This window comes from Cervus canadensis, chromosome 18 (genome assembly GCF_019320065.1).
Source record: "Cervus canadensis isolate Bull #8, Minnesota chromosome 18, ASM1932006v1, whole genome shotgun sequence".
Classification (NCBI taxonomy): domain Eukaryota; kingdom Metazoa; phylum Chordata; class Mammalia; order Artiodactyla; family Cervidae; genus Cervus; species Cervus canadensis.
Window position 1 is genome coordinate 38,021,491 of NC_057403.1, and position 12,566 is coordinate 38,034,056.

At 45.5% G+C, this 12,566-nt stretch overlaps 1 protein-coding gene across 1 annotated transcript in view; it reads left to right on the forward strand.

Annotated features, from left to right (window-relative positions):
- The first annotated feature begins 1,438 nt into the window (after window positions 1-1,438).
- CMTM4 (CKLF like MARVEL transmembrane domain containing 4) overlaps window positions 1,439-12,566 on the forward strand; it is a 71,060-nt gene continuing 59,932 nt past the window's right edge. The window contains exon 1 of the mRNA XM_043436565.1: window positions 1,439-1,863. Within this exon, the coding sequence (XP_043292500.1) occupies window positions 1,678-1,863 (186 nt within the window). The 5' untranslated portion in view covers window positions 1,439-1,677. The remainder of the gene's footprint in view (window positions 1,864-12,566) is intronic.

The window sequence follows — 12,566 nt, forward strand, 5'->3', positions numbered from 1 at the left end:
GAAAGCAGAGGCCAAAGCCTGCATCCAGTCATTCACCTTGTCTTTCACTGGCAATCTCCAGGTCTTAACATATCCTTTAGCATAGAAGTGCCCAATAAATATTTGTTGGTTGAATAGAGTGTTAGAGTCCTTGTCTTTCCCATCTTTGGTAACCAAAAGGTGAGAGCTGTTTAAATTGAGATCTCCTTAGTTACGGCATTTACTGCTTCTCACTTCACAACCTCATCTGAAATATATACTAGTCAATGGACATGAGTTTGGGTAGACTCTGGGAGTTGGTGATGGACAGGGAGGCCTGGCGTGCTGCGGTTCATGGGGTCACAAAGAGTCAGACATGACTGAGCAACTGAACTGAACTGAACTGAACAACGTGTAGTGAAAAAAAATGGACATGAGCCGGCTCTGCCCACCAACTGTGTGGCCTGGGACTACCAGTCTGAAACCTTACTTGAGTCTTCTGTAAAATGGGAATAACACTTTCAAGTGTCTTCCTCGGTGCTCAGAGCATGATAAGCTCTAGATATTTGAGGTGTGGAAGGGTTTGATACCAAAGCGACAATTCTTAGAAAGTCAGTGTTTTACTTAAGCTCAAAATTAGCCTTCACACTTGAATTGCAAATTGGCCCCTAATTAATGCCCTTCAGTGTAAAAAATCTGTGTTTTACTTGCCTTGATGATTAGACAGAGATGGCAAAACCTTTGCATCTAAGAGAGGAAACTAATGTTCGTCACCAAGGGTCTCCTATGGGCAAGCGGCCACTCCTCGGTCAGGCAGGTGGACCCAGAACGTACACTGGGAGTTATTCACCAATCTTACTGTGTGTCTGTCTTGCAGACCCAGTACTAAACGACCCCCCTCACTCACTCACCCTGATTTCTCCTCACTCGTGTCCCTGACCTCAGAACCGGTTTGTTGCCCGGTGTGGGAGCCCAGACACTGTGCCCCTCTTGTCAGTCAAACAGTCCAAGTCAAGTCCACCCGGGACTTCTTACTGTTCTCAGCACTGAGGCCGCACATCTTGGCCTTCACCAGAAAGTCCTCTAGCCTACTTCCTCCAGGGGAGAAACTGAGGCAGCGCCCTGAGAAAGCAACACCGTGCCCCTCTAGGCCCACCTCAACCCTCCGACAGCCCCCACTGTCCCGGGTCCCCACAATCCCCAGTCTCCTGGACCCCTGCCTTCCCACGCCGTGATGGCCTGACGCGCAGCCGCGGCCCGGGCCCCCGCACGGGCAGGTGAGGGCGGGGCCGGAGTTCCCGGCGCCCCGCCCCCAGCCCGGTCTGGCTAGAGGCCCCGCCTCTCCGAGGCCCCGCGGCGCGGGCCGCCGCCTCCCCTCGCGGGAGCCGCAGAGCAGAGCGCCGCCGAGCGGCCAGCGGGCGGGCGCTCGCTCCGCCCCCTCCCGGCCCGCCGCGCCGGCTCCCGCCTCCTTCTCTCTCCACTCGCTCCCGCCTCCCTCCCTTTCCGCTGCTGAGGCGGCGGGAGCCGAGCCCGAGCGGACCGAACCGCGGCCGCAGCGGGGCGGCGGGTGCAGAGGCGGCGGCGGCGCTGGTGCGGGAAGTCAGTCTGTCGTCGTCTCCGTCGGCAGCGGCGGCGGCGGCAATGCGGCGGCCCTGCTGAGCCCGCCAGCTCCGGGCGCCGGGAGCCAGCCGCGCGAGGCGGCTTGGGCCGGGCGGCAGCATGCGGAGCGGCGAGGAGCTGGACGGCTTCGAGGGCGAGGCCTCGAGCACCTCCATGATCTCGGGCGCCAGCAGCCCGTACCAGCCCACCACCGAGCCGGTGAGCCAGCGCCGCGGGCTGGCCGGCCTGCGCTGCGACCCCGACTACCTGCGCGGCGCGCTCGGCTGCCTCAAGGTCGCCCAAGTGGTAGGTGCCGGGCGGGGCCCCAGGTGCGGGCGGGCGGCCTAGCCGCGCGCCTTCTCTCGCTGCTCCCGCTTCAGGGGGCGCAGGCCCGGCCGGCCTCCACCGCGCCCCGGGCTTCCCATCTCCCGACTCCTTGCGCCCCCTCTTCTAGCCGGATCCCCGGGCCTCCCTCCCTTCTCCCCTGGGGACCCCACCTTTCCGACCCCTGCCGTCTCAGGTGTGCGCCTTCTACCTGAACACCTGCCCCCGGGCCTACCTGTCCACGCCAACCTTCGCTATAGCGGGCCTCTTTCACTGTTGGACTTGGTGGTGCGCGGAACCCGGCGGGGGTCACGCCTTCCCCTGGGTGCTGCTGGTCGTAGCAATAACTTGTGTTAGGTTTTCAGGGGCCGCACGTCCTCCACTCCTCCGGACCGTCCTCGTTTGTCTCTGCTTCCACTACTGGGGAAGATTTCTTCCCCCGGTGCCCAGCAGAGTGCTGAGCATATGGTAGACGCTCAGATAAATGTTGGTTGAATGGAGGCATGTAGTCTAGAAGCATTGAGGGAGCCCGACTCTGCCCGCAGAGTCTCCAGTTTATATTGCAGAGGTTTTGATTCCTTCTAATTAGCCCAGAAGATAGAACCGGCATCTCTGAATCCTCCGCCCCAGCACGGTGGCTGGCATTGCCCAATTGGTACCCAGAGTTAAATCACTGCGGGAGGGCAGCCAGTTTTGGAGGTAATAGAAACAGAGAACTTTCTGTTGGGCTTGTCTATGGTAGAGCTCATTCCTCAGAATACTTATTTTTAGCTTCCAGGGCGTTCAGGGCAGGGTCCTGTCCCCTCTGCCCCTCTTTTGTGGGTTTCTAACGAGCCTGTTTGGTTGGTTGCTTAGCTCTGATGTGGATGGACCATGCTCGGGTTGGGACAAAACTGTGTCCCGGTATTCCCTGACACAGGTAGGCCTTCCTCTGAGGCCGCTTAGCAAAACTTCATTGACTTCTTAGCTAGAGAAGCCATTTGCACGGACCTGCACGGTATATGCATTTTGTTTATTCCAAGCATTGGTCTCCTTGTGCTTACTTGAGCACGTCGGTAAAGGTTCCTTGGGAATTATTTAACGTGACTATCCTTTCAATAAAGGTTTGTAAATTGCAGAATCATAGAAAAATGTTTTATCTTTCTTTTGGGTGAAAGGCTTGTTCTGCTGATTGTGAGATGGTAGTTTTTGAAGGGCTCTCAGGAAAGACAAACGGAGCAGGTTATTCCTCTCTAGAATTTTAAACTGACCTTATCTGGTAAACTGGAATGTTCTCAGAGATATATTGGTTCTGGACTTAGGCACTGCTGTTAGTAAAGAGAATGGAGAAGGTGGGGGAGGTGCCATTTAGAAGAGGCAGCTAGCTGATGTTTGAGTACAACACAGATAATCACAAATGAATAAAGGCTGGGAGAAAGGGAACTTGGACCCAGGTGGAATTTAGGGATCCTGTTAAGTACCTGGCTTTGTTCACTCTGGACTTTTGAAAGTAAATAGACCTTGCCACTTAAGGGATCTGGTAAAAGAATGAAATCCAGTAGTTTGCATAGAATGTTAGCTACCACCTCATTGCTGGAATTTGGTCACCTAAGGCCATAAATGGAAGCCAATGATAAATGGTATTTATCATTGCCTTTTTGTAAGGTGCTATTTTTAGTAGAACTTTGCTTTTCATCTAGAAGAACTTTGGTGTCCAGCTCCTAAAATCTCCACTAACTCTTGCCTCTAGAATTTAAACAGTGAGAGGTTGTGTTATATGTGGGTGAGTGAAGGACAGGGATCTGCTTGAAGGGTATGGCAACATGAAATAGTCTCCCATGCATTTAGCTTTTCAGCCTTGATTGAAAAATCAGGGTTTTTAGGGGAAAAACCCCTCCATAAAACTCTAAGAAATTGGACTCTTGACTTAAACTGAAAAAGAAAACAAGAGTCGTTATGAAGATTTTTTTTTGGCTGCCCCATATAGCATGTGGGGTCTTAGTTCCCTGACCAGGGATCGAACCCATCTCTCCTGCCTTGGAAGCATTGGAAGCTTGGAGTCCTATTCACTGGACCACCAGAGAAGTCCCTGAAGATATTTCTAAGATGTTGCAATATCCCATCAAGAAATATTTTAATATAAGTTCTAATTCTGTGGCTTTTGTGAAAAATTTGATTTTTTAAAATTTTGTATTAGTCTTTAGAGACATTTTTTTGTGGTCTGTGGCTTATTGCTACCTGTAGGTCCTTGCTACAAGTGTGGTCGGCAGTACTCCTAGCACCTAAGAGCTTGTTAGAATTGCAGAATCATAGGCTTCACCTCAGACCTTATGAATCATAATCTACAGTTTAGCAAGATTCGCCAGGAGTTCTCTTGCACGTTAGAGTTTGAGACTTACCTTTCTGTAATCATTTTTAGTATTAAAACTTTATACCCGTGTATATGTGCTCAGTTGTGTCCGACTCTTCATGACCCCATGGACTGTAGCCCGCCAGGCTCCTCTGTCTATGGAATTTTCCAGGCAAGAGTACTGGAGCGAGTTGCCATTTCCTTCTCCAGGGGATCTTCCTGACCCAGGGATCAGACGTTTCTTGCATCTCCTACATTGGCAGGCGGGTTCTTTATCAGCTGAACCACCAGGGAAGCTCTATATCATTTTAGCGTTAAAACTTTATATACAGGTACTGGCAATCAGAATCGTAAATAGTCAGCATCAAGGCTGGGGTTCTTCTGTAAAATGAGCCTATACTTTCCTCAGAGGATTAAGAGAATGAGGTAATACGTAGAAATTAGGACCTGGCTTATTAGGTGCTTAGTGTATAATAAAACGTTAGCTGTCACTGTTGCTAATTAATTAAAGAAACGATGAAAATGCCACCCCAAAATTATAATTAAATTTTTTAAAAAATAAACTTTCACCAGCTCTCTGGTCCCTCTTTTAAAAAAAGTTTTATTTATTTGTTTTTGGTTGCACTGGGTCTTGGTTGCTCTGCAAGGTATTGCTCTGGTTGCCATGCGCGGGGGCTACCCTTCATTGGTTGGGGAACATGGGCTCTAGAGCACATGGGCTTAGTTGCTCCGCAGCACGTGAAACTTCCCAGACCAGAGATCCAGCTTGTGTTCCCTGAATTGGCAGGCAGATTCTTATCCACTGCGCCACCAGGGAAGTCCTAAAATTACATATTTGAACTAAAGATAGCTTACTTCCTAGTGATTTAAAAGTTAAATTGATCTTTGAAGTGAAATGTTATTTGATCGTAAAACTAATCTGAAATAGTATGGAAATTAATCAGTGCATTTTCATAGTTTATATCTTTTAAAAATACAGCTCATACCTGTTTCTTCGTTGGGGAGAATATCTCAAACAATGTAAATGTACTTTTTGTGGGAAAACAGTTGGTTTAAGCTATAGATTTAAATACCTTCTTCTTCCTTTTGGATGTGGATTCTGTGAGTGCTTATTGGTTTTTAGCTCCCACACATCATTTAATGAAATAGTTAATGTTTATTTATTGTTTATTTGTTTATTGTTCTGATTTTTTTTTCTCAAGCACACTTGGTTGAAGGCAAAATTTTGCTCTTGTGATGGGAAAGGGGTACCACGATGTTAGGACAGTGTCAGAAAAGCACCGGCCTTCAGTGGGACAACTTTCTGAGAAATAACAACAGCAGGCATCGTTAATGAATGCTTACTCTTGCCACTTTTATGGATGAGAACATTAGCGGTACAGAGGTTGTGACTCCTTTAAGGTCTTGTGTCTAGTGGTTGGTGAAACTGGGATTTGAACCCAGGCAGTATGCTCTTTAGGCTTCCCAGGTGGTACTAGTGGTAAAGAACCTGCCTGACAATGCAGGAGACATAAGAGATGCAGGTTTGACCCCTGGGTCGGGAAGATCCCCTGGAGGAGGGCATGGCAGCCCAGTCCAGTATTCTTGCCTGGAGAATCCCATGGACAGAGGAGTCTGGCAGGCTGTAGTCCATAGTGTTGCACAGAGTCAAACACGACTGAAGTGACTTAGCATGTATGCTCATGTATCCTTTACTGCCTCTTTAACACATGACTTTGAGTTGTTCCACTCAACAGGACAGATCTTGAGTCCAGGGACATTTCTGTGGTCTTTGGTCCACCCTTTTGGGCGACTTTTGGGTGACCTTTTGGCTGACTTTTACATGCTGAAATGAGACACTTTACAAGGGTTTTGATTTCTCTGTGGCCATTGTGCCGTCCCTAGGTGAGCAGTTCCTGTGTGGTGTTCTGTTCCTCAGCCATTAGTCTTGCTCACTTTCTGCAGTGAGGGGATGGGCCTTGTCAAAAGAGCCAAGACCAGAATCAGCATTTAAGTTCCTAAAACACCCCTCAGTGAGCTCTTTTGCATCACATTCCTTTCTTTCTTAGTTTTCTTCTTTCCTTTTCTTCTTTCCTTCTCTCTCTCCTTTCTCTCTCTCTTCCTTCCTTTCTTACAACACTTGTATTAATGTTTTTGGGCTGTGCTGCCCAGCTTGAGGGATGTTACTTCCCCAACCAGGGCTGGAACCTGTGCCATCTGCAGTGGAAGTGCGAAGTCTTAACCACTGGACCATCTGGAAAGTCCCTGAACCCCTTTCTGAAGTCCCTCCCATGCCTGATTGACCTTCTGACCTTGCATTGCATTTGTCTAGGACTGTTTTTTAAAACAAAGTTGGATAGTAGGTGATGTTTAAATTCAGACTTTAGCTCTGCTGATCGCCTTGAAATCTCTTAATCCCTTTGTGTTTGGGCTTCTCCCATAGTAGAACGTGAGTAGTAATGACTGAACGTTTGGGGAATTTTAAGAACTAAAGGGGTTAATGTTTGCAGGTGCTTTCTTCAGTAACTCAAGGACCACTGTGAGTATTTGCATTTCAGGGTTGGGTAATAATGTATCTTTTATTTGATGGAAACTGTGTCAGTTTTTCATCCCAGGCTGGGGAGTACAGTTCCTGCTTCCTTGACTATACTGAAGCAGGGCGGGGATGTGCAGAGAATGGCAGGTGAAATAGTTTCACTGCATGAGATTCTCACATGTACCTTAAGGTGAGAATAGTTAGAATAGTTTTCTTTCCCCTTGGGAATTTTGTTATCTTTGAAAGTTGTGTTCCTGCTCAAAAATTTGGAGTCAAAGAAATTCTAGCAGAAAATCGAAGATTAAAACCATTCATAAGTTTTTATGATGCTTAAAATAGTAAAATTATCATTCAAGGCCTCAGAAAAATGTCTAGGACACATCTGTTTTATAAAACCAGACAAAGACAGTTCAAGAAAAGAACACTCCAGACCAGTCATCCTCATGAACACAGGCACAAAAATTCTCAACAAAATACGAGGAAATAGAATCCAGCAATGTTATGTAAAAAGAATAGTACACCACAATCATTGTGGTTTGTCCCAGGAACAAAAGGCTGGTTCAGTTTTCCAAAATCAGGAGATGTAATCCACCATACTAACAGTTTAAAGGGCAAAATACACTTGATTATGTCAGTGCATGCAGTAAAAAAAAACTTTTGACAAAATTCAGCATTCATTCATGATAAATGTTGCCAAGCAAACCCAGAAAAGGGCATCTGCCAGAAATCTACAGCTGACATACTTGGTGGTGAGAGAATGCTTTCCCCTTAAGATGGGGAGCAAGGCAATGAAGTCTGTTCTCACCACTGCTATTCCACATCCTACTGGAAGTGCTAGCCAGTGCAGGAAAAGTAAATAGAAGGCATTCAGATTGGAAAGAAAGAACAACTGTCCTTATTTGCAGATGGCATGATTGTCTATATAGACAATCCCATGGGAATCCATAAAAAGAAAAGCTCCAAGGACTAATGTGTGAGTTAGCAAGGTCAACACAGAAAAATCAATCATATTTTTATATCCTAGCAATAAATCACTGGAAGCTGAAATTGGTGGGGGGGTGGTGGGGGGAAGCAACCCATGTCAGTTATGATAGCTCTGAAAAGAATGAAGTAGGTCTAAATCTAACAAAACACATACAGGATCTGAAAACTATGAAACACTGAAGGAGGAAATCAAAGACTACCGATATAAGTGGGAAGACATATTCATGAATTGGAAGACTCAATATAGTTACTAAAATATTTTGTCTCCACAAATCGATCTGTAGGTTTAACATAATCCCAAAAGCCCAGCAAGGTTGGTTTTTTTTTTTTAAGAGACAAGATGATTCTAAAATTGATATGGAAAGTCAGGTTAACCAGGCAGAGGCGTGGTGAAGGATTGCTTTCCAGGGCAGAGGACACAGCACAACAGGAAGAGAGAATGTGGAGTTTAGGGGTGTGTGCAGGGGGAAGGGGGATGAGGAGGGGGTCTGAAAGTACCGACTTTATGTCTCTTACCACCACAGGACTTTGGGCAGTTGCTTGTTCACTTCAGGCCACAAGCAGGTCTCCTGATTTGTAAATCGAAGCTGATCAGAGTGCTGCTGGCACGGCAGCCGTGAGCCTTCTGTACAAAGTCCTCAGCAGCGTGTCTCACACACAGAAGTCACATGAGCCCGTTGGCACTGTGACATATCTCTGACATGGTCCCAGTTGGGAAACTGGGTGACCAAGAGTCAGGGTGGAAGGGAGACTTGTTTTTCACTGTATGACTCTTCATCCTTTTGTACGTCACATGCAAATGTCTTCTATTCAAAACTTCCCAGGGCGCCAGCTGTCACTGGCTCCACCTCAGGATAGATTAGCCTTAAAGCTGTTGTACCAATCATAATCTTTAGTTAACCTCTTATTACTTTCCTTACTTTGTAATTTGGAGGCCCTTGGGGAGAGTAATATCAACAATACAGACATCTTGAAGAAACTTGAAGTTTAAGAAGTTTTTCAGTCTATCTTCCTGTTTAAAAAAAAGCCTTCTGTATAATAGCAGGTGCTTAATAAATTTGCTGATGCTAATGGGAAAACTTCTTCCACTTGAAAGGAATTTACCCTATAGCATGGTGACTGTAGTTAATAAAACTGTATTGCAATTGTATTGCAATTGAAAGTTGCTAAGAGAATAGATCTGATAGGCTCTCATCACAGGAAAAATTTTTTTGACTATGTATAATGATGCATGTTACATAAGACCTGTTGTGCTGATCATGTGGTGATGTCTACATCATTATTGATACAAATATTTGTATATAGAGATATTGAATTATTTTGTTGTACACCCTAGTATAATGTTACATGCCAGGTAAATCTCAATGAAAAAAAAAAAAAAAAGCCATTGTAACTTAGAAAGAAATTAGGGAAAAAAATCTTAGGCAATGAAAAGAATTTTGGAATTTTTCCCTTCCGAAGACTGCATAAGATCCCCTGATCATGGTTTCCCCTGATCATTGTTCCCAATTTTTTGCTAAAAGGAAGGATCCTTCAGTAAATGTCCGGCATTCTTCTTTTGAATTGTTACTATTTTGTTGTTGTTGTTAAATTTCAAGGAGTACTTCTACTAGATCAAAGGGCAATATCATTACATTTCTGAACACTTTTTAAAAAAATTATGAACTTGGTCATACAACATACCTAAAGGTCTCAGTTTACTCCGAGTTATCAATGTGCTTATTCACAAGAACCTCCAGTGGGAAATGGTGAGCTCGGTAAGACCTTCAGGACTCCTCCTGGGTCCCAGGACCAAATTAATTCTCAATTGACAGCTCTGGAAGACCTTTGTTCTTTCTTTCTTTAAAAAAAAAAAAAAAAAGTCCTTTCAGTTTTGTTGACATATGTGTGTGAGTGGACTCTCAGTCGTGTCCTGACTCTTTGTGACCCTGTGGACTGTAGTCTGCCAGGCTCCTCTGTCCCTAGGATTTTTCAGGCAAGAACATACCGGAGTGGGTTGATTTATTGAGATATACTTAACATAAACACTGTAAGTTTAAGGTATACAGCTTAATGATTTAATTTACATACATCATGAAATGGTTACCACAGTTAACTTTAATGAACAGCCATCTCATATAGATAAAAATTAAAGAAATAGAGGACTTCCCAGTAGTTAAGACTCTGTGCTTCCACTGCAGTGGGCATAGGTTCAATCCCTGATACAGGAACTAAGAGCCCACACGCCATGTGGCACAGTAAAAAAAAAAAAAGAAGAAATAGAAAAAAACTTTTTTGCCTTGTGACTAGAAGAACTCTTAGAATTTACTCTCTTGACAACTTTCGTATATAACAATAGCGTTGTTAATTATACTTACCATATTGTACATAACATTCCTAGTGCTTATTTATCTTGTAACCAGAAGTTTGTACCTTCCCTGCCTTCATTCCTCTCCTTCTTCCATCTCTGGTAGCCACAATTCTGATCTCTTTTTCTATGAGTTTAATTTTGAAGTATAATTGACCTACAAACCTGTGTTGGGGCTTCCCAGGTGGCCCTACTGGTAAAGAACCCCCCTGCCAATGCAGCAGACGTAAGAGACACGGATTCAGTCCCTGGGTCGGGAAGACCCCCTGGAGGAGGGCATGGCAACCCACTCCAGTATTCTTGCCTGAAGAATCCCATGGACAGAGGAACCCGGCGGGCTACTGTCCGTGGGATCGCAAAGAGTTCGACACAACTGAAGTGACTTAGCGCGTACACACTGTTGCTGCTGCTGCTAAGTCACTTCAGTCATGTCCGACTGTGTGTGACCCCAGCAGCCCACCAGGCTCCGCCGTCCCTGGGTTAGTTCCTGTTATATACAAGATAGAGTTTGATATTTCTGTACATTTCGAAATTATCATTATAAAAAAAAACAAAATTATCACTATGGTGACTTTTTTTCTTAATTAGAAAGTTATAGGAGCCTTTCCCATGTCAAGGCACTTCAGAGGATGCTTAGAGGGGTCAAGGGGTCAGGTGTACATGCCCTGTCAGATCCAAGAGGCTTCTCCTGGTAGAATGAATGGGTACTTTCCTGCATGCTGGGGAGAGGCATATTCCAGCCTCTGGAATTAGTGCTGCGTTTACCTGAGCTCCAGCACAGGTAATGGAGTGTGTGATTCACCCCATTAAGGGCTGAGGTCTGTGTGGCGGCCAGAGCTGATTATTTTCCATGATGGTCCATTTAGCTTCCTGAGCTGTTGAAATGGCTGGAAATACCAGCGTTCTGGCCTTCAACCCACAGCTATCACTTGCTGACTCTTTATCCTTACTCCTAGAAGTAGCTCCAAATCCTTTTGTAGAACGATGTCATGTGTCTTTAGAAAATAAAGTTGTTTTTTAGAGAATAGAGCAACAGTCAAAGGCCTGATCACAGATCCTACATTTTCCCAGACAGTCCTGATTTCCTGTGCTGTCTCAGACTCTATGTAAGTACGTCCTAAGTTTAAAAAAAAATTACTGTACTTTAAACTATGAAATAGTCCCGTCATTGAAATCAGAGCAGCAAGGGCTCATGTATTGACAGTGTGTTCTGAGGTTTTTCTTTGGAAAGTAAGATTATTCTTGGGGGACAGCCTGTGTGTGCAGAAGAGATAAAAGCGGGTGAGACAAGCTGGGATTTGGATTCCTTAGCAGGGTGAGCCTTCAGCGAGTCTAGAAGGAGGAGAATAGGAGAATAGAGGAGTCTAGAATAGGAGAATAGAAAGGCAGAGAATGAGAGAACAAGACACCTCTGGCTGAGGGCATGGCCTCAGCATCTCATGTGGTGGCCAGGAGCCAATTTAAACTTTCAGAGGCTCAGTTTAAAGTGGTCCAGAGCTGGGAGCAGGCCTGTAGCTGACTGAATAGGGGACAGATGAGCAGTACAGAAGTCAGAAAGTGACACCTCTTTTGGGAGAAGAGCTTGCCTTTTCAGCATTTGGAAACCATCTTATTGTGAAACAGTTTAACTTCTTTTTTTTTTTTAATGCTATTTTTAAAGCTATAATGGAGGTAAGAAAATATCCTTTACTCTTGAAAATATTTTTAGCATAGTCATGTTTAGTTGCTAACTCATGTCTGACTCCTTTGCGACCCCAAGGACGGTAGCCCACCAGGCTCCTCTGTCCATGGGATTTCCCAGGCAAGAATACTGAAGTGGGTTGCCATTTCCTTTTCCATGAATGGCTCTTTCTTAACAGCACCTCGAGGCTGGGAGAAAGATGTAAACAGATAGTTGCAGGATACCGCAGGGGTGATACTTGTACAGACTGCTGTGGGCACTTTGGCTAGGAACACTATAGCATGGAGGCTGCACGCTAGAGTGGCATAGCCAAGGTTCAACTTCAGGCTTTGCTGGTCACACACTGGGTATCCATTGCGACTGTTCGCCTCCGATTAGAACTTGAACCCATACACGGGGACTGGAACCTGGCCAAACCCCACAGTCTTCCAATTGAGATCACACACCTGATTTCAGAACTTAATGAAGCTCATTGCAGAAAGCATTCGGTGAGAGATAAAGTGATAGGTAAGAAGTGGGTTATTTAGAGAAACACACTTCACAGAGTGTAGTCCATCTCAAAATGTAAGAATGGCCCAGTTTAACTTCTTGAGGGGGAGGATTTTTGTGTGAAAAATTCTCCCTCAAAGGGAGGCCCAGCCCTCATCTCAGCTCCTCTTGTGTGTGGCCTTATGTGCTCACATTAGGTGGTCGAGTCTGTCACTCGTTTTCAGAGTGCGGGTGTCCCCCGGGAGCTCTAAGGTTATCAAGATAGAAATGGGAGACTGAGAGACTGAGGGACTGTGTACCAATTGTATTTCAGAAAATCTCATATAAAGCCCAGCATCCG